Genomic DNA, 20784 nt, shown 5'->3' with positions numbered 1-20784 from the left:
ATACCTGTAAACCCGATATATAATAAGTAATAGGTATGTGATATATATGACTATATGAGACCGAAAATGACACTCACAATAGTAATATATGTTTCATACTCTTACCCATTCTCATCATCCATGATAACAAGAAAAGAGTAAAGAACAATGCATTATTATTATTATTATACATTTATAGGTGCATTGATTGGTGGGGGTGGAAAGGATCGATTATTCCTTACGTTGACGCAATACATGCCGGTGTCATTGTATTCCAAAGATGGTGATGGCCCATTAAAATATCACTAATAGTACATTGAAAATTATTATTTGTCCATTAAAAATATAATATTTTTAATAATTAAAGAAGGATGTTTGAACTTATGAATTATTTTCATATATCAAAGTTTTTAGATCCAAAAAAAAAAGCATGGATTGTATATTGAGAATAATAACATGATTTAGATCTAAATATCAACTTATTAGGTGGATAAAACATTAGAACCAAGATACATCCAAAGATCTATACACTTGGACCCAAAGGGATGCACATGGTTACACCAATTTACACCTATTTACCCAACTAAAAAGTATTAAAGGTATGATTAGTTTATCATATACATTTTCATCAAAGAATATTAATATGTACAAGCGAGTTGTGTAACAGGTCTAACTTAAAACAAAAATTATATTCTCACGTCATCATCTTCGTGTCTTAATATCGAATCCATTAATGTTATAATGCATAAATTCCTACATGCCTAGCTATAAGAAAGATATTAAAAAGATTCCTAATATGTTAACAGTCACTTTGATTGTAATTTAAAAATTAATTTTTTCGAAATGAAAGTTGATTGACTCGATAAGATCTTTATTCTTGTTCGATGGACACTAGATCCGTACGAATTCGATGCCATGATTTTAATCTTGATTTGCGTCTTTTCTGATTGACGTTTTATGGGTTTTTAACTTTAAATAGAAAACAAAACAAGGGAATATGAGTATATGGCTTAATCAAAAATTCGCATATCATAATGATATTGTGGAAATTGGAGAATCCTGTGCAACCACTTGAAAATTTCGAGAACACATGCTTCATGTCGGACTCAAGCACAAATGCTTTTTTTTTCCACTAAAAGTATGTTTTCAAGTTAGCATATTAAAAAAAGTATTAAACTTTTATTGTTCCTTAAATGTCAATGTATGTGAACCTCAGTCAAATATGCCATTCATGCAGCACATGGGAAAAACTAGAGTCGGGTTGAGGGATCCCATCGACCTCCAGCCACTTAAATATTCTATTAAAAGAGGCATCCAGACATTTTAACGATATTATTTTTATAACGTATGCAAAAGTGATGTACGACTTACTAGGATGCTGTAATTTGTATATTTTAACAAATTCAAAGTAACATAAATTTTGATTTTAGGAAAGACAGTCATTTCAAGATGTTTATTTGTTCTCACGTTATCCAAATCCGACTTGGTAAAAACCGAGTATGATGCACTTTTAGACAATCATTTGAAGATTGAAACAGAACATGTTCCTTTTTTGGTGGGAAATTATCACCACAAATTTCGTTTTTGAAAGCAGAAAAGGACCACAAATTCTCAGTTAGACTAAGGGGTGTGGGGGCTCCAGCAGAGCCAAGAACCAATAATATTATAACGTGTGGCAGAGAGAGAAACTGGATAAGGGGGGGTGTTGGTAGCGCCCCTCTAGCGCCTGGCCCCTGGTGTGGGTAGCGCCCCTCTAGCGCCCCACTAGCGCCCCACATCATCTTTCTCTTCTCCCGCTACCATGCTCGCGGGTGTGTTGGAGCCCCCTCTAGCGCCCCCTTGGTGTGGTACTAGCGCCTGGGGGCGCGAGCGGAGGGGCTCTAGCGCCCCCTTTGAAGCCCCCACACCCCTCAATCTTATTGACCACACGAAGTTGTATGGGTTGTGCACTTGTGCCACCTAAACCACAATATGTTACAATTTGGACCATTTGTTTTCCTACCACAACTCCCCAACCAATCCTTTTTATACTTCTTTTATTTTTCTTCAAAAAAAAAAAGTTTCAATTTCATCCCTTATGCCATGATAAATAATATATACATTTAACATATGTAATTTATAATAATATTTCATTTATGATTTTAATTTTATTTTTCACTGCTAACTTTTTAACTTTTTCATGAAACTAATAATACATAACCATATTTTCAATATAAATTTTATTGAAAACATGTATATTCAAAATAAAGCAGCTTTTGGTATCGTAAATAACTTTCACACGTCTTTAATAGATCGGATTACATATATACATGTACAAAATTCTTGTCATATCGCACATGACAACTCTAACTAGTTTTCAATAAAATTTGTCTTATAAAACGTGTTTTTAGTTTATTTATCCAAACAAATATTAAATTAAATAAACACATAAATGAAAACAATGAAAAATTACAAATCAACCCCAAAATCGATCAAATTCAAGATTATACTAAGAACCCAGAAATTCCTTGGATTGAAACGGTCTACTCGTTTCGGGTGGGCTCGAACAACATTATATAGCAAGTTATCACCTTTAAAGAACCGACGTTTGGTCTAAGTGGCTCTGATTATGCACCTCCAGTCTGTGGTTCTTTTGCTAGCAGATCTATTATCAGATCCTGGCTCACGCAACCAAAAACAGGGGTTTAAATGACCAGAAATTATGATCTTAGAGAAAAAAAAACAGAATACTTTTATGGTAAGAACGTAACAGAACAACAATCATACCTCATGAGCAGAATTCCATTACCAAACAACACAATTTTGTCCCAAAAAAGCAGGCAACCAGAGAACACACCCACTTCAAGAATCTGATAAAACTTGTAATAGATGTTTATACCGATGCTACACGGTCCTGATCAGGGTCAGAAGTGCCAATGGCATGCCCTTTTGATGCAGGTAACACGGTTTGAAGCTTCTTAATCATCAAGTTAATCTTCCTTAATTTATCGTCATCATTTCTTTCTATTAAATACTTTTCTAAAACAAAAACTATTGTTACTTAGATGCCTCCCTCTCTCAAGAATTTGTACAGAGCACCAGAAAGCTTGTTCTACCCGTCCATCGGAGCACAAGCTTCGTAATAAAACATCCATAGCATGACTATGTGGACAATATCCATTATCGATTAAATAATTCCAAAAACCAATCGCCTCATCTAACTTACGCTTCTTACAAAAGAAACTCATTAACATTACTACCGTTAGTGTTTTGGGGACAACGTTTCGATCAATCATCTTGTGATAAAGCTTGAGAACACCATCGATTCCATTAGATTTCATCAGTCCCGAGAACACTGTATGATATGTAACATTATCATGAACAAGATTATTACCTTCCATTTCATCCATTAGTCTAGTTGCAGACTGGACGTCTCCTGATCTGATGTAAGCGGTTATTAACGCGTTGTATGCACCAGAATCTGCGATTAATTTTCGCTTGGGAATTTCATCGAACAGTTGGCATGCTTTGTTTGTGTTTTGAGCAATACCGGCTCCATGGATCAAAGTGGTTATTGTCTTTAAGGTAGGGAAACAGTTAACTTGTTCCATTTCTTCTAGAAGCCTTATTCCGTCTAAAAAACGACCTCTTTTGCAGTAAGAATCGATTCTTATATTATAAGTTATAATGTCGGGTTTGAATCCTCTTCGAATCATTTCATGGTAAAACAGTTCTACAGAAGTAACATCACCGGATTCTTTAAATCCCAGAAGCAAAATATTCATTGTTTTCGTTGTCGGTAAGAATCGAGAATAAAACTTATTGAATACCTACTTAGCTTCCTTCATTTGCCTCTGTGTGCAGTATGCGCGAAGCAGAAGATTAAACTCATCAGTACCGAATTGCTTGCCATCAGATAACTTATCCTCCAACTTTTCAAATGCTTCAAGGGTTTCATCAAAAGACTGAAACTTTGCAATTCTTGACAGCATTATGCTCATTGATTTGAGGCTGATCAGTGACGGGTGTGTTTGATGAATTTCATTTATTAATTCCCACGCCTTGCTAAAATGCCGCATTCGTGTTAATATATGAAGTGTCTTTTCAAATGCGTCCAGGGTCGGGGTAAATTGGGGAAACTGGAGGGAGAATTTGAAGAACTCGTATGCTTTAAGTCCATTAGAGTGAGTTGCAAAAAGACGGCCGAGAATGTTTTCTACAAAAGCGGTTGAAACGCAACCCGAAGGGATGGCTTGGGAAAGTGTAGGGTGAATGGGTTGGTCAGGAAACGGATGGTCATTGATGATCTTGGTGATTTTCTTGACTTCAAACTCCAAATCCGATGAATAAAACCGGAAACCGACGTTGAGTAATAATGTAAGTTGTTGAGGAGCTTGAAGAAGTTGATTGCATCTTCCTAAGAAGAGCATAATCTTAAAAAAATATAATAATATTATTATAAGTTACAAGTTCAAGTTCAAACTAGCTGAAATCAAAGCTAAATTAAGACACAAACTATTGTTTAAATATTATATAATCAATCAAAGTAGGCAAAATGATAGGTGAAAACTTAAACCTGCAATCTGGTAAAGTAAAACCCTAACAGAATGAAAAAAATTGAAGAATTAGGGCTCAAAGCCTAACCACTACACTGATATTATGGGATCACAACGCATAGGCTTAATTGCGAACAATGGGGGTTAGGGTTTACAGATAAAGATGTAGAATCGAACGAACTTACTTACCACAGGAAAGGAAACCGAGAAGATATTGAAGTTGAAGCTGGTGAATTTGGCAAAAGAGAAGCTGGTACTGTTGAGCAAGTACTAATAGATTAGTGGTTGAACTCGGCTCATACTCGAGTCGAACCTGAAGCGTCACATAACTGCATAAGGGTGAAATCTTTTCACGGGTAGACTTGGAAAAAAGTTATTGAAAAATAGTTTTGATAAGTATGCTCTTGTTTTATTTAAAACAAGAGTTAATTACTAGAATTAGAATGGTGTTCTCTAATGCTTGAAACAATAGAGGTTTGAATCAATAGTTTGTAGGTGTGCAAATGCAACATTTTAATTCCTAATATGATCAAATTCGGTAATTTTGGATTGGCCTGGTGTACCAAATCGGGACACCATAAGCCAAACACCACAAGTTTCGGGCAACATGCATCTCATGGATTGGCGGCACATTTGGATGCTTTGTACGAAAGTGTCTACATCCTAAGCACGAGGGTGTTTGGTTGTGGCCTTCGAAGGCGGCTAACGGTTGGATTTAGTTAGCATTAATTAGTCAAAATCCCTAAAATAGCCATCAAGAATGTCCTTCAACAAGTTTCGCCAGATCTGACAGTTCTTTAGAGAGTTTCATTGGATCTGACGGTTCTTGATAGCTATTTTAGGATTTTGACTAATTGATGGCTAAGATTGAAAATGAGGAGGTCAACATGGCTATTTTGGGGATTTTCCCTTGATTTATTGTTTAATTTCATTATATTAATTGCGTATTATCTATTTACTAATTGACAGAATCATGTTATTCTTTCTATATAATAGATTTTGAGGTTCTTCTAATGGATATTGAAAAGAACATATTGTAGATTTATACATTCGAGTTCTTATACTTTATTTAAGGATGTACCTACCATCTCAATCTCGTAAGTTTTATCCGTGTTTGTTAGGAGTTTTCTTGCTAAAAGAACAACGCTGCTGAATTACGTTTTTATTTATGTCTTGGCGTTTTACATGTGTGAGTTAGTAGTGGAAATAGCTAGTTTATTACATAAATGCAGGGGTGTGCATCAGGTCCTAGTCAACCCAACACTCACTAAACCCGGAGTGCATGAGTTTTTTCTTTTGTTAACTAATCGGAATTTTCACCAAACAAATTTTAGTTCCATCAAAGAGAACAATGTGGTTGTTAGCAATCAATCATCCCTAAAACATAATGCTTTAGACATTTTACATGAATCATCCAATTAACTTACAAGCCAAATCAATTTGCAATCCAGATTTCAGCAAGCTTCAACTTCTTAATCATGGGCACCAGCAAGATTAGACAAATTGTTAAACGATTTGCCAGCATTACTCATATTGTGGTTAGCATTGCTATTAGTTCTATGAAAGCGGCACCTAAAAGACCCCGTGTGGGTGGTCGGGGAGCAAAGGCAATTGAGCTTTGCGTCGGAAGGGTCCCTGTTCATGCCGCCGCCGTCTTTAATGTCCAAATGTGATAGTTTGAAAAACCCAACACCATGACGTGGCGATTGCGGATCAAGATGTGTAGATATCTTGCTTTGTTCCATTGTTGGTTTTGGTTGGTCGAACTTTGGTCGTTGTTGTTGTGCTTCCATCTTATCCACTATATGTTTGATTGTCATAACGTTAATTATATGCAAATAATATGTACATTTACATTTCGAAAGGCGAAAACATTAGTTATTTGAATTGTCATGCATTTCGTCAAACATGTTTGAAACAAATTATTTGTAAGATTCTTTTGTTTACCTGAAACGGAAGATTTATCGTCACGAATGCCTGCGAGTTTGGAGCCTTGTATGTAAGTTATGGATAGAGAGAAAGAGGGTGAGAGAGTTGAAATCTATGTCGAATGATCGGAGAAGGCAAAAGAAGATAAATATATATTGCTAAGAATACCAAGACATACTAAATTTGTCATGGAATTTAATGGTCGATACCTTTAGAGCTAATTACATGAATTTTCGGAGTTTGATACTTTTTTTCCTCGAATATTACATATTCAATGTTCATTATTCGCCAATGAATAACACATATTTATAGAAATTTGAGCTTACGTCTTTATCCATACCTACTTATAGAAAAGTTATTACTAAAGATAAACCTTTTATGTATACCTGATAGTGGATTAGTTAACAAACATCCTAACTATTATAAATCTTTGGGTTGGGTTGGGTGGGCCGGGGTCATTGTTTAGTTCTTTGGGCGGAAAGAAGAGTATATCCACTTGTCAAGGTGATCTCTAGTAGCCGAGCCTTTGTTCTTCAAAAACGGGGAAAAGAGAAGATAATTAGATGTATATTTTATATTTTCAAGAAAATTCAACATCAAAATGATTATAATACAAATTTGATTTTAATAATTTAAACTATAACTTGTTGGTTGGTAATGACATGCACCGACAATGTGATCACTAGGGATGAGCTTGAGACAATACCGGTACCGATAGGTACTGATCTCGAAAATCTCGACCGAAATTTGAAAAGATTTGGAACCGGTACCAGTACCGATATGTTTGGTTCGGTACTGGTATTTTGTGCAAAATTCAGGAAATACCTGTACGTACCGATACCGAAAACTTAAAACTTGATATCGACGGCACCAATACCGGAAACGCTCATCCCTAATAATCATCGACACTAGTAACTTTTACTTTCATCGTCAATGATAATCCAATTTAATGAAAAAATAACTTCCATTAACTTTTATGTATGTTTTTCAAAAACAATTCATCATAACAATGAATAAATTGTTCAGACAAGCAAAGTCACATTTATATTGCCATTTGCAACTAAGTGAAAGCTAAGAGTCTTACTATTTATATTTATGAAAAAAAAATCAATTTGCATAACTAATTAAACCAATCCCATCTAAAGTGGTCAATCCCATCTAAAGCCCCTTTATGCACAAAATTCCCATCCCTGTTTAATTGGAGAGAAACAAAAGGTACACGGTTAGAGAGAAAACGTTGAAGGGTTCTTCAGTTAATGGTTGGAATTGGACATGGATTATTGAGCCTGCCACCTCTCTAGAACTACAAGAATTTTGGCAAATTGTTTCCGGGTAGGACTTTGGGTGTAGCGAAAGATAAGTGGAAATTGGCACTTGAAAAAGAGAGCGGATTCGCTACAAAATCAGTCTGAGACCAAATTCAAAAATCTAGGGATGGTCGGTTTTTGTAAGGGAATGGAATCAGTGGGTTCCATTGAAGATCAACCTCTTTAGATGGCGAGCGAAAATGGGTAGAATCGCGACATCGGATGATCTCTTCAAGAGGAATGTTGTGAATGAAATAAATTGGTGCCCTCTTTGTGAAGACGAAAAGGTATCAGCGGTTCATGTGCTAACGTCTTGCTATGTAGCTATGGTAATATAGCAATTCATTAGTAGTTGGTGTGGCTTAAACCCAGTGTATGCTTTTGATATACGAGACCTCTACTTAAGATTCACATTACTTGTGGAGTAGATAAGATAAAACAAAAGGCGCTTCAAGCTATAATCCTTACGAAGTGTTGGTGTATATGGAAGGCTAGAAATGGGGCCATTTTTTATAATAAGAGAGTCTCGGTTTATAGAATCAAGGAAGACATCAAACGGCTTTGGTGAAAAATAGGGGAAACTTGTAGACATGAGTTGGGATAGTCGGTGCTCTTTTTCGTTTTGATTTTCTTGTTTTAGTGTTTTGTATTGGGTTTTTTGTTGTGTCTTTTTTTCTTTCAATAGCATCATCCGTTAAAAAAAAAAGGTTAATAAAAATAGAAAATGAAGACATGTATGTATAAGTTATATCCTCAAGCAATGAGCAACATCCTCTAGCTCTTGCAGCCTCTTGTGTTGTCTGTGAGTCGGTCGTTCGTTCGTTCGTTCAATTCGCCAATCCGACGTGGACGGGGTTTTCCATCAACCCGATATCTTGGTTGGTCGATAACACCCACCGCCGGAAACTTATTAAATAGTTTCATTTCAAATAAAAATAGGTACAATCTTTCTTTCTTAGGGTTTCAAATTCAATGGGTTCTGTCTGTAATAATCGTTATATTCAATATTAGATAACTCATATTAGATAAGGTTATCCAGTTCTTACTTGTCAATTTAGGGTTGTAAATGAACCCAATCCAACAAGTCCTTGTTCCGTTAACCCTTTATCAGATAACCAAACGAAGTTGCTTGTTTAAAGAATGAACACAAATGAAAAGAAATAATAATGTTTTATTTGATTTGACTAACCGTCCGGCTACAAGTTTGTGACTTTGTGTTGGTGTTTTCTTTAACATTCATATTCGTATGTTAGTTAATATGCATATATATTAATCACATAATACTTGTGCGTGTATTTGTTTTATTGTTTATAGCTTTGCTTAAATCTATATGATAAGATCAGAAAAGTCATTAAAGATATTAAAACTTTAAATCTTTAATGAACAAATATTAACGGACATAAACAGACACATTATCGAACGTTCTCAAACGCAATTGCACGAGCATGGCTTTTGCTCGTGTTCGTTCAATTATTAAACAAATGAATATATACAACTTCCTGCTGAGCAGTTCACAGTTTGGTTCGTTTACAGCCCTACATGTCATTGTTATTACCGATTTAGTCTGCAGTTCGTAGGAAAGAAGGTTTCTGTACATATATGGGCTTGAAACTGGTCAATTTTGGGAGAATTGGAAACCTTAAACTATAGGATTAGAAGTATGTTTTCACAGAGTTTATGTCACTTAATCCCTTTTAGGTTTAATTAGTCTGTTCATGTCTGTTTGGTTATGCAATATTCTGTATGAATTCTATATAAAGTTTGTGCAATTGTTCCCTAATGTGAGGAACATTTCAGGCGAGTATTTCAAGATGTTCTCATTGAGTGCAAGTGTGGTTCCAAGCTTCACCTCCCAACTAGGTTCGGAAATTATTCTGCTAAATCATCTTAAAATATTGATATTTCATATTTGATGTTAGATGGTTTTGAAATGACTGACTTTCGGGTTGTGCAATGTTGAATTTGTTAACAGTGAGGTCGGAAGTACCAAAAGTTGGGCATGTCAAGTCTACTAGTCTTTGTTCATTGCCACTTAGACCACTTTCCACACAACCTGCAACATTTGGAGGACAGGTTCAAGTTTCGAAGATGAAGTCTGCTGCTTTTATATGTGCTGCAGCTTTGGTTAGTTCAGTTTCATCATCTGTCACATGTGCATATTGTGTTTTTGTGTTCAACCTTATGAGTTTCAAAGCAGTGGTGTAGAAAGTTTTAAAAGATTGTGTCTTTATGTACTAAACTATGATAAATGCTTTCAGGAATAATAATCTAATATATTATATAAGACAATTTATGAAATTCCTGCATTTTGTTCTATGCAGAATGCTAGAATGGGTGCAGAGCAGACTCAAACGGTCACACGTCAGTCGTCAACAATCACCATTGCTCCAGTCCAAGGTAATATTCTTGTTTCCTTTATACGAAAATATATAAAATAAGATTCGGGAATTTAGATTGTATATGTAAAGAAACCATGTTTATGTAAAACTGTTTTTGACAATTAACTGGAAAACAGGGAAGGAGAAGTCTCCGGACCTTGATGATGGAGGTACTGGACTACCGCCACGTGATGATGATGGAGGCGGTGGTGGTGGAGGCGGTGGAGGTGGGTGGGGAAAAGGCGGGTGGTTCTTTTTCGGGTTTCTTGCATTTCTAGGGTTTCTCAAGGATCAAGAAAAAGAGGGGACTTACAGGGATTAGAGGTTAAAACCGGTGTAATTCTATTATGAAGGACCTGGTGATAAATTTGAATATGTGGTTTAATTGTGTTTGGGTTGATTGCAATAATAACTAAATATGAAACATAGCGGAGTATTTAAGAAAAAGTTATTTGGTTGGTTTTACCGTATTGTTATTTACTGTGTTTGTTTTGTCAATTGGGTGATATCTGGAACTGGCCAAAGCTAAATCTGCCAGATCGAAGAACCAAATGACCAGAACTGACCAAGGCTAAACTGGTCACCGGTCAAGTCAATTTGGATACCGAAAATTTGATATGATTCGTGATTTTGATCGTCTTTTGGCAAGTAGATCAAGATTCAGGAGGCTAGTGTGTGAAACGAAAATAGCGCAAAGCAACATCCCTTAGTTTTGTCAGTGTCACAAATGAGGTATTCCTCGGCAACTCAACGTCGACGTAAAATAAGCATGTGAGAATAGGTACAATAAGAGGTTTTATATACATGTTTACAGCCATGATTGAGGCAGAGCTAGGCCTACGCCAGCCAGTAGATGAAGGGATTTGTAACATGTATTTTTGTAGTCTAATACTCTAAATGGCGTTTCAAAAATTTTGATAAATTACATGGTAGAGACGAATTAAAGAAAAATTGAAAAAAACATAGTTAAACCGTATTGAGGTATAGAGCGAGGATCAGGTTCTATTTCAGACGCACTGCAAACAATCCAAGTTCTATTAAGGTTTGGACATAGACCAGACTACCCGATCGTATTGTGTAAATTTTTGGTGTAATTTATTTCAAATTATAAAATAAAAAATAATAATAAATAAATAAACAACTTAATAGCATTTGGATTTAGATAGCTTATATGTGATTCTCTTATAAGGCTGTCTACATCTTACCCTCCTCAGACCCTACCATAGCATTGCTATTGGTGGGATATACTGAGTACGATGATGATATGTGATTCACTTATATCTTAACTTCTGGTAGTTTAGTTTAAAAGCATAACCAGCTCAAGCTTTTTCAAGATCCAAAACGGATAATAAAATTGAGGTCTGTTTCATAATTAATTAATTTATTTAATTTTGTTTTTGTCCAAAGCCCAAATTACTTACTTACATGGGCAGCCCAGGACTTTAGGATTAGGTAACAAGACTTGGTTTTAAAAGAAAGTTTGGCCAAGTAACTTCACTCAAGGAGTTTCTCAAATTGTATGAACCAGAAACATTCAAAAAGTCACAAAAGGATCATTAAAGTGAGGATATATGCAACAAAGACCATAAAGTGGGGTTGGAGGAAAAAGAGCTTGTCCGACAACAGAAGGATGGAAGTTGACCATTGACGATCTTGTAGGTATATCGGTTTGCTTTAATTCTAGTTCCAGGGATCATAATCAGAACTAGCAGAGATGAGTCAGGGGGGTGTATAAAAACAGACCTGAATTTTTTCACAGATTGTTTAATTGGTTATGTAGCGTTTGTAGTTATGGACAGCTTAATGCCGGCATTATTTTAATTAATTTGTTATTCGTTTGGCCGTCCAAAAAAACAATCCTGGTAAACCAAACTACTGTCTTAATGTTAATTCATCATATTAAACAATCCTGGTAAACCAAAAGATGATTCACCATATTAAACTCTAGACATGAAAATTGCCACCAAACTACTGTGTCTTAATGAAAACATCCCAATATTAAACCAAAAAGAGACAAGTAAAAACATAAACATAAAAACCAACTCCCATCACTAAAATCAAAAAAAAAAACTTAGTCAACCTCCTCCATCTTGCTCTCAGCATCGTCTCCAGCTTCCTCGAGAGCAGGCACATCAGCATCCTCATCCGCGTCCTCATCAATGCTCAAACCAAGCTTCAACATCCTGTGAATCCTGTTGCCGAAGGTATTCGGCTCATCAAGGCTAAACCCAGATGTCAACAAAGCAGTCTCAAAAAGCAACAGCACCAAGTCCTTAACAGACTTGTCATTCTTGTCAGCATCTGCCCGCTTCCTCAACTCCTCCATGATCGCATTCTCAGGATTGATCTCCATAGTCTTCTTGCTCGACATGTATCCAGCCATGCTTGAATCCCTCAAAGCCTGTGCCTTCATGATCCTTTCCATGTTGGCGGTCCACCCATACTCACCGGTAACCAAACAGCAAGGGGAATCCACCACACGGTCTGAAACAACCACCTTCTCAACCTTGTCACCCAACACATCCTTTATCACCTTGCATAGACCCTCAAACTTCTCCTTCAAAGCTTCCTGCTTTTGCTTCTCGTCTTCGGTTTCCTCAAGCTTCAAACCCTCTTTGGTTGCAGAAACCAACTTCTTACCCTCAAACTCCTTCAACTGACCGACTGAGTACTCATCAATGGCATCCACCATGTACAGCACCTCGTAACCCTTCTTCTTCAACTTCTCCAAGAATGGAGAGTTCTCAACTGCCTTCTTGCTTTCGCCAGTGATGTAGTAGATATCATTTTGACCCTCTTTCATTCTGGTCACATAGTCCTTCAAGCTGGTCTGCTCATCACCACTCTTGGAAGAATGGTATCTTAGCAATTCGGCCAGTTTGGTTTTGTTTTGAGAATCCTCGTGGATACCCAACTTGAGATTCTTGGAGAAAGCTTCATAAAACTTAGCATAATCTTCCTTGTTCTCAGCAATCTCCTGGAACAGCTCGATACACTTCTTCACCAAATTCTTGCGGATCACCTTCAAAATCTTGTTTTGCTGCAACATCTCACGAGAGATGTTAAGGGGAAGATCTTCAGAATCCACAATACCCTTCACAAAACTCAAGTACTCAGGAATGAGTTCCTCACAATTGTCCATGATAAAGACACGTCGGACGTAAAGCTTGATGTTGTTTTGCTTCTTCTTTGTGTCAAACAGGTCAAATGGAGCCCGTTTCGGGACGAAAAGAATGGCCTTGAATTCAAGTTGACCTTCAACCGAGAAGTGCTTCACATTCAAGTGTTCTTCCCAGTCGTTGGTGAGACTCTTGTAGAAAGCAGCATATTCTTCCTTGGTGATTTCTTCTGGCTTCCTCATCCAGATGGGCTTTTGTTTGTTTACCAAATCCCATTCGTGTGACACTTCCTTGATCTTCTTCTTTTTCTTCTCTTCCTTCTCCTTATCTTCATCAACATCCTCAACTTCCCCATCCTCTTCTTTCTTCTCCTTCTCTTCATCATCCTCATCATCAGAAATTTCTTTTTCTGTGGTTTTCTCAACCCACAGAGAGATCGGGTAGCTGATGAACTCGGAGTGCTTCTTGACCAAATCCTTAAGCCTGCGCTCTTCAAGGTACTCTAGCTGATCTTCCTTAAGATAAAGGGTCATTTTGGTACCTCTGCCAAGGGATTCACCAGAAGTGTCTCTGGTAACTGTGAAAGACCCACCAGCTTGTGACTCCCAGACATACTGTTCGTCATCGTTGTGCTTGGTTGTCACCACAACCTTATCAGCAACCAAGTAAGCAGAGTAGAAACCAACACCAAATTGACCAATCATGCTGACATCAGCACCAGCAGTGATGGCTTCCATGAACTCTTTGGTTCCAGATCGGGCAATGGTACCCAAGTTGTTCACCAAATCTGTAATTATTGAAATACAGACATCATTAGAACACAGTCTATATGATTTTAAACAAAATAAAGGTGTATTTAGTTGAAAATAGATTGCTGTTACTCACCAGCCTTGGTCATACCAACACCGCTATCAATGATGGTCAAGGTGTTGCTAGCTTTGTCAGGGATTATGTGAATGAAAAGCTCAGGCTGTCCATCTAGCTTACTCTTGTCAGTCAAGCTCTCAAAACGGATCTTGTCCAAAGCCTATGAATAAAGTTATACAAAGATCAACGCTAGTTACATTATAAACTAATAATCACATCAAGAACATCAACCAAATTTTATACAACCAGTAGCTTTCAAGTCCAAAACAGAGCATAATAGTATAACAAATAAACATGCATACAGACACACAAAAACATCGTTAGTATAAATGTAAACGACTAGCACAACTAAACGTCATTGTAAAGTTTTATACAGGAAATCCAGTCATAAGTATAAGTGTACATAAAACCTCTGGCATACATCAATTATAAGTATAAATGTACATACAGTGTAAGTGGTATACAATATAATGAAACTCATTTAGTTGCATATGTATACCTGAATAAACTAACTCCTATTAACATCCTTCTAAAGCACATACAAATAGTAGGTCTAATTGTACATCTAGTGTAAGTTGAATACAATATAATATAATAAAGCTCAATTAATTACATATGTATATAATATATTATCATGTAAAACTGGTACAGATTGATTAACCTCTTGCTAGTGCTTATGTGTGCAACTGTAAGCAGATACAGTGTAGTTATATACAATATAATAAATATCAATCAGGTTACAATATAATAAATATCAATCAGGTACATATGTATAACAATTATACAAATTAACACCAATTAACCTCATTCTAGGGCTTATGAGTGCAACTGTAAGCAGATACACAAATAAACGATTGAAAATCATCATACAGTTACAATAATAACCTAGAAACCCGTGTATACCTAATTAAATACCAGATCGCAACCTAAAACATCGATGAACAAAACCCTAACATATCAAAAACAAAACAGAGGCATCATAGACGAAGGATCTATTACTTTAATCGACGAACAAGAGGTAAAAGTAGACTTACATCAGAGGAGTTACTGATGAGTTCACGGAGAAAGATCTCCTTGTTGCTGTAGAAGGTGTTGATGATGAGACTCAACAGCTGGTTGATCTCTGCCTGGAAAGCAAACGTCTCACTGTCCGCCATTGTTAATGAAAGCTTGCTTGAAGAAGAATTAACGGAGAAGAATGAGCGCTTGGAGGATTTGATTTGAAGAAGTTGGTGTGGATTATTCAAGGAGGCGAGTTGGGTTTATATAATAACGAGTGAGGTTAGGGTTTGTTATTCTAGATCCTTCTATTCACAAACCACACCTATTTTATTTTTGTTATTATTTATATTAATTTACATAAAGACCCTTGACTTTGTTTATTTTTGCATATAGACCTTCAAAGTATCAAGTGGTTTCACTTTCTATGCTTATTCTTTTCTACACTCTTTATTTTTACTAGGGTTGTTAGTGTACAGGATATATATTATATGAACCCTATAAACGGCGAGAACATGTCATACGTGTCAATGGTGTGTATTGTCAGTCTAGCATGATATGACTCGTACGATTGTATAAATATTATGACATGTGTGGTTACGCATTATAATATTGGTACAACCACGTATAACCCATCATACGATCTGTGTAATAACTAAGTGGCTTGTGTCACATGGTTAGTATATTAGTGGTGTATATAGTCAGATGTTTTATTAGCTTTTGTATCAAGTATTCAAGTTAACCATCTAGAAAGAATCCCTATTTAGGAGTGCAATAGAGAACCTGAGATCCGATGCGAACAATCAGTCGAAGGAGCGGAGGTTAGAGCCTTGACTTTCTATATTTGATATTTCATGTCAGTGTATTTCTTCGATATGGAATATGGCGCGCAAATTTTCATTATTTTCTCTCACGAAAAAATAGGGTGAGAGAAGATAACAAATTTTCATTATTTTTTAATTTTTAATGTTTAAGTCATTCTCATTTTTAATTTTAAATTATAGTTATTTTGATATTTTAAAAAGTTCTAAAAATTTTGATATTCATCCACTTCCTAAACCATCAATGTTATATTTAAGCAAACAATTACTCCATCCGTCCCATTATAAGTGTCATAGTTTGATTTTTCAAGTCTTTCTTGTTTAACTTTGACCGACAATATTTTTATTTATGTTATATAATACTTGATGTAAAATATATGAATGGATTGGGTTTTAAATGTATTTTACATTGATATAATTTTCAAGTATTATATGACACGAACAAAAATATTTACAGTCAAGATTGCAAAAGAAACACTTGAAAAGTCAAACTAAGACACTTATAATGGGACGGAGAGAGTATATTAATGCAATTAATGAAATTTATGAACCAAAATCATAAAATTATGATTAAATACGGACCTTATATGTAATTAATTAAAAATCTATGCAATTAGTTTAACAGATAACTAATAAGTGGCCCACAATAGCCCTTGTTGACATTTAATTTAAGTATATATCGTTTTCTTTGGCTTAAAAAAATGATTAAATAATTGATGAGAAATATGTATATAGAAAAGGGCAATGTTTTCAGACCCGGCCGGGTGTTGACCCGGACGTCTTATCGGGTCAAAGGTCAGACCGACCCAGGAGGGCGGACCGGTGTTTGACCCGGATGACGTCATAAATAATTTAAATATATATATATATATATATATATATATATATATATATATATATTTATATATATAATTCATATACATAAAAAAATTAATAATAACAAAAGATAATAATAATAACAAACTTTAATGTTTATTTATGTTTCATACATTGTTTTTTGAATATAGATGATATATATTTGATCAATAAAGACATCAACGAAGCTTGGTTGGTTGGCTCATTGGTAATTATTAAAGCTTTTATCTAAGAAATGACCCAAGTTCGAATCCCACTATACACATTATTTTAGATTTAATAAAAAATGGGTTTTACCGGTCGACCCGCCGGGTCACCGGGTCCGGGCCGATCTCCACCCGCCAAACCCGGCCGGGTTTTTCGGAAACGGGTCAAATGCCTCACCCGGCCCGGTTCTGAGACCGGGTCCCGGTCCGACCGGTCGGGCCGGGTTTCAAAACAGCGGAAAAGGGTAAGGGTTTAGATCAAATATAAATATTTTTTATTGTGAGAAGTACATAAATAACTAAAGTAATTTTGTTAATATTATGGTAATTATTATTACTCTACATCTTACTAGAGTAATTATTACTACGCTATTTTATTTTTTATAACATAATTACTCTAGTTTAAAACGGTAAGTACTCTAGTTATTTGTATGTTTACTTGGTTAATTTTATTTGTAAAGAATCTCACCTCATAATGGTAAAATATACATATCTTAATCATTTTTTATATGGTAAAGTTAAAATATAAATGAAGATAAAAATGAGGAGTATGAGAAGAATTGATGACAACAAAAAAAAACCCTCAACAAAAAGTTGAAAAAAATAATAATAAAAAAGTCATAACTCAAAATATAAATAAAAAAATTTAAAAACTAAAAATCAAAATGTTTCTTCGTCATTCCCATTAAAAAAACTGATGAAAATACACAATGTTAAGAAAAAAAGACACAATGCCGAAAATGAACAAAAACACAATGATAAATAAAAAAAACACAATAGGCCAAAAATTTAACACAATGTCGAACAAAATATAAAACACTATTGAATAATATAACATAATACTAAGAAAAAAAAGACACAATGTCAAGGAAAAAAGATACAATCAATGACGAAAATAAACACAAAACGCAATGGTAAATAAAAAGACACAATGATGTTTTTTCTTCAACATGGTGTGTTTTTTTCTTTCTTTTTTTGAAAACGAGGAAGACGGTGGAAACATTTTTGCTTTTATACATTTTTCATTTTGTTAATAAATTTTGAGTTATGATTTTTTTAAGGATATTGGTTTTTAATATTGGTAGATAACATTCACAACTTTTGATTTGTCACCCATCATCCCAACTTTCACCCTATTTTTCTGTACCACTCCCCGTCTAAATGAACACTAACCTCGTTAATGTTTTGGACTAAAGATGTCATTCAAATTAGTTGAGGGGGTAAAACAGAAATTTTATTTTTAACAAACAACCTCCATTTCCGGTGACCTAGTTTTTCCGGCGACCTCATTTTTTCCAGAGAATTTGAGTTTTCCGCCTATCTCGACTTTCAGAACACCATATCCATAATTTCATCGAGCTTCACATATGAATTTGAGTTTTCCGGCGAGTTGCAGGTTTCCGGCGAACACCATATCCATCATTTCACCGCCACCGCCCCAAAACCGCAACCCCCGCCCCCCGCCACCACCAGCGTCTCACCCAGCCACCTTCCGGGATCGCCTGCGTGCCGGAAAATCGAGTTGCAGGTTTCCGGCGAGCACCATCTTCATCATATCTCCACCGGTGCACAATCTTCATGATCTCCATCACCTTTTTACACCTCTGAACCATCTCCATTTTCTGAAAGACGAGATAGTCGGAAAACTCAAATTCGCCGGAAAAAAAGAGGTCGCCGGAAAAACGAGGTCACCGGAAATGGAGGTTACGTGTTAAAAATAAAATTTCTGTTTTACACCCTCAACTAACTTGAATGACATTTTTAGTCCAAAACATTAACGAGGTTAATGTACATTTAGACGGGGAGTGGTACAGGAAAATAGTGTGAAAGTTGGGAGTGGTGGATGACAAATCGAAAGTTGGGAGTGTTATCTACCAATGAGGGAAAGTTGAGAGTATTAAAAACCAATATCCCTTTTTTTATTAACTTTTCATTATTTTTTTTTTTTGTTTTTTTTATGGCTAGAAATCATTTTAATCATTCTTATCTTTGTCATCCTTTGTTGATAACTTGACCCAAAAATTATATTAGACTGGTGATTAGGTGAAAGTCTTATTTTAAACATATTAAATCACATGCTCTTTTCTTTTAATTTATCGCGTAAGTTATGTGTTTGATCTAGATCTATAATTCATAACTTTTATAAATTTGATAACGATAACATGTTTGATTTTATCAATAGTTCATTACTTGATGACATATGCTCTTTTACGCTTTATCTTAAGGAAAAAAGAATAAACATAAGAATCTAATAACAGTGACTTTTAATTATGGGTTATTCGGTTTGATTTCTATACGGGGCAACAAAAACCCAACTAAATTCACTACGATTCATATCGAATCAAACTCAAACATTGAGGTTGTATTTCTCACTATATAAAAAGCCACATTGCCTATGTTTCCAATACAATTTTTCATTGATGTTGGGACTAGATTACGAAGATCTTAGAATAATCGGGGAGATGACGAATTTACGAGATGTATCATAAGGGACTAAGGAATTAAGGATAAGTTAGAGCATTGGTATGTTTGTATGAAGAAATCTGCAAATGTGGCTTCGATGGTGGAATTGTGGTGGGTGAATGGTGTCGATATATAAAAAAAATGGTACTATATATATAGTAGTAAGAAAGGTGTGTCAAGAAAAATTTATCTTCTTCATTTTTTTTAAAGATCAATAGAAAAGGGAGAAAATTATCATGTCACTAAACAATGGAACATTACACGGGAGCACAAGGTTGGCAAATCGTGTCTTATCTTAATTAACATATTAGAGACGACGTGTTTAACATAATCATCAAACATAAAAACGACTCATTTAACATTAACACTTGACTTTGGTGCTTTAATTATTTTTTGTTTATATGTCTAAACAGGTACCCAATTTAATAAATATTGAAGAGGTATGTACCCGCCTCAACAACGAACGAGGCGGGTCAACCCACAAGATAAAGACAAGAAGCTTGAAATCAAGACATTATGAAGGCACTAAGCCAAAACCTATGCGCATGGCGCATACCACACATGCTCAGGCATCATATGCCCAGGCACCACACATGCTCAGGCATCATATGCCCAGGCGTCACATATGCGCGCGGCGCATCAGCGCGCGGCGCATATCACATCTGCGCATGAAACATCTGCGCGTGAGAATAAAGAGAAGACCTCGCGCATCCTCAGGATTGGCGCGTATCACACATGCACATAATCAACCTCATCCTTATCCAAATCAGGATTAGGGCAACCCTGATTGTGCACGTCAGACAACCTTCCAGAAGGTATCTTTTTAAGGAATAAGAATATGCTGATGTTGACAGCTGCCAAATGAAAGGTCGACAACTCAGCATGACACATGTGCTACCACGTGATTACAACCAATGAGAAAGCGCCAGGTGTCCCAGAGGACACGTGGCGCAGAGCAATTGGAGGAGGCCAACAAGGCTGAGCCCAATCAGTGGAAACCCTAGCACTATAAATACAGCATCAACTCCACAAGGAGAGGGACACATTCACACTCAATCATTCACAGTTACAGCCAGTAACATCATCATTGATTCACATTCAATCATATTCAATTACATTCACTCACAAACAGTTACAGCCAGTAACACAATCACACTGAGTATTCAGCTATTAAGCAATACTCTCCAGATTTCCTTATTGGGATATTATTATCTTCTCCACAAATACTTATTCTCACACCGGAGGGTTACCCCAAAGAGGACCCCTCTGTCCCTTTCTGAGGGGTAAGTTGACGGTGCTGTTCATTTTGTAGGTGGAAGAACCCAG

The 20784-nt window shown here is 35.8% G+C and overlaps 2 protein-coding genes and 1 pseudogene across 3 annotated transcripts; 1 reads left to right on the top strand and 2 right to left on the bottom strand.

Moving 5' to 3' along the window:
- Nucleotides 1-2389: 2389 nt before the first annotated feature.
- LOC143621470 (pentatricopeptide repeat-containing protein At3g61360 pseudogene) lies at nucleotides 2390-4400 on the bottom strand (annotated as a pseudogene). The gene is made up of 2 exons (XR_013151526.1): nucleotides 2746-4400; nucleotides 2390-2636 (listed from the first exon to the last, which is right to left on the bottom strand). The product of XR_013151526.1 is annotated as a pentatricopeptide repeat-containing protein At3g61360 pseudogene (transcript).
- Nucleotides 4401-8540: 4140 nt separating this feature from the next.
- On the top strand, nucleotides 8541-10500 carry LOC143621468 (uncharacterized). The gene is made up of 5 exons (XM_077092886.1): nucleotides 8541-8689; nucleotides 9548-9610; nucleotides 9723-9874; nucleotides 10072-10147; nucleotides 10266-10500. Exons 2-5 carry the CDS (start codon nucleotides 9562-9564, stop codon nucleotides 10448-10450), a joined length of 462 nt encoding a protein of 153 aa, XP_076949001.1. The 5' UTR covers nucleotides 8541-8689; nucleotides 9548-9561; the 3' UTR covers nucleotides 10451-10500.
- A 1674-nt stretch (nucleotides 10501-12174) lies between these two features.
- Nucleotides 12175-15414, bottom strand: LOC143621520 (heat shock cognate protein 80-like). Its single transcript, XM_077092928.1, has 3 exons — nucleotides 15149-15414; nucleotides 14133-14274; nucleotides 12175-14034 (listed from the first exon to the last, which is right to left on the bottom strand). Exons 1-3 carry the CDS (start codon nucleotides 15269-15271, stop codon nucleotides 12200-12202), a joined length of 2100 nt encoding a protein of 699 aa, XP_076949043.1. The 5' UTR covers nucleotides 15272-15414; the 3' UTR covers nucleotides 12175-12199.
- Nucleotides 15415-20784: the final 5370 nt, after the last annotated feature.

This window comes from Bidens hawaiensis, unplaced genomic scaffold, assembly GCF_021521415.1.
Source record: "Bidens hawaiensis isolate Kalapana, Puna unplaced genomic scaffold, B.hawaiensis_p1.1 tig00002866_1, whole genome shotgun sequence".
Classification (NCBI taxonomy): domain Eukaryota; kingdom Viridiplantae; phylum Streptophyta; class Magnoliopsida; order Asterales; family Asteraceae; genus Bidens; species Bidens hawaiensis.
Note: the sequence above shows the minus strand (reverse complement) of the source record. Positions and strands in the feature narration are given on the sequence as shown.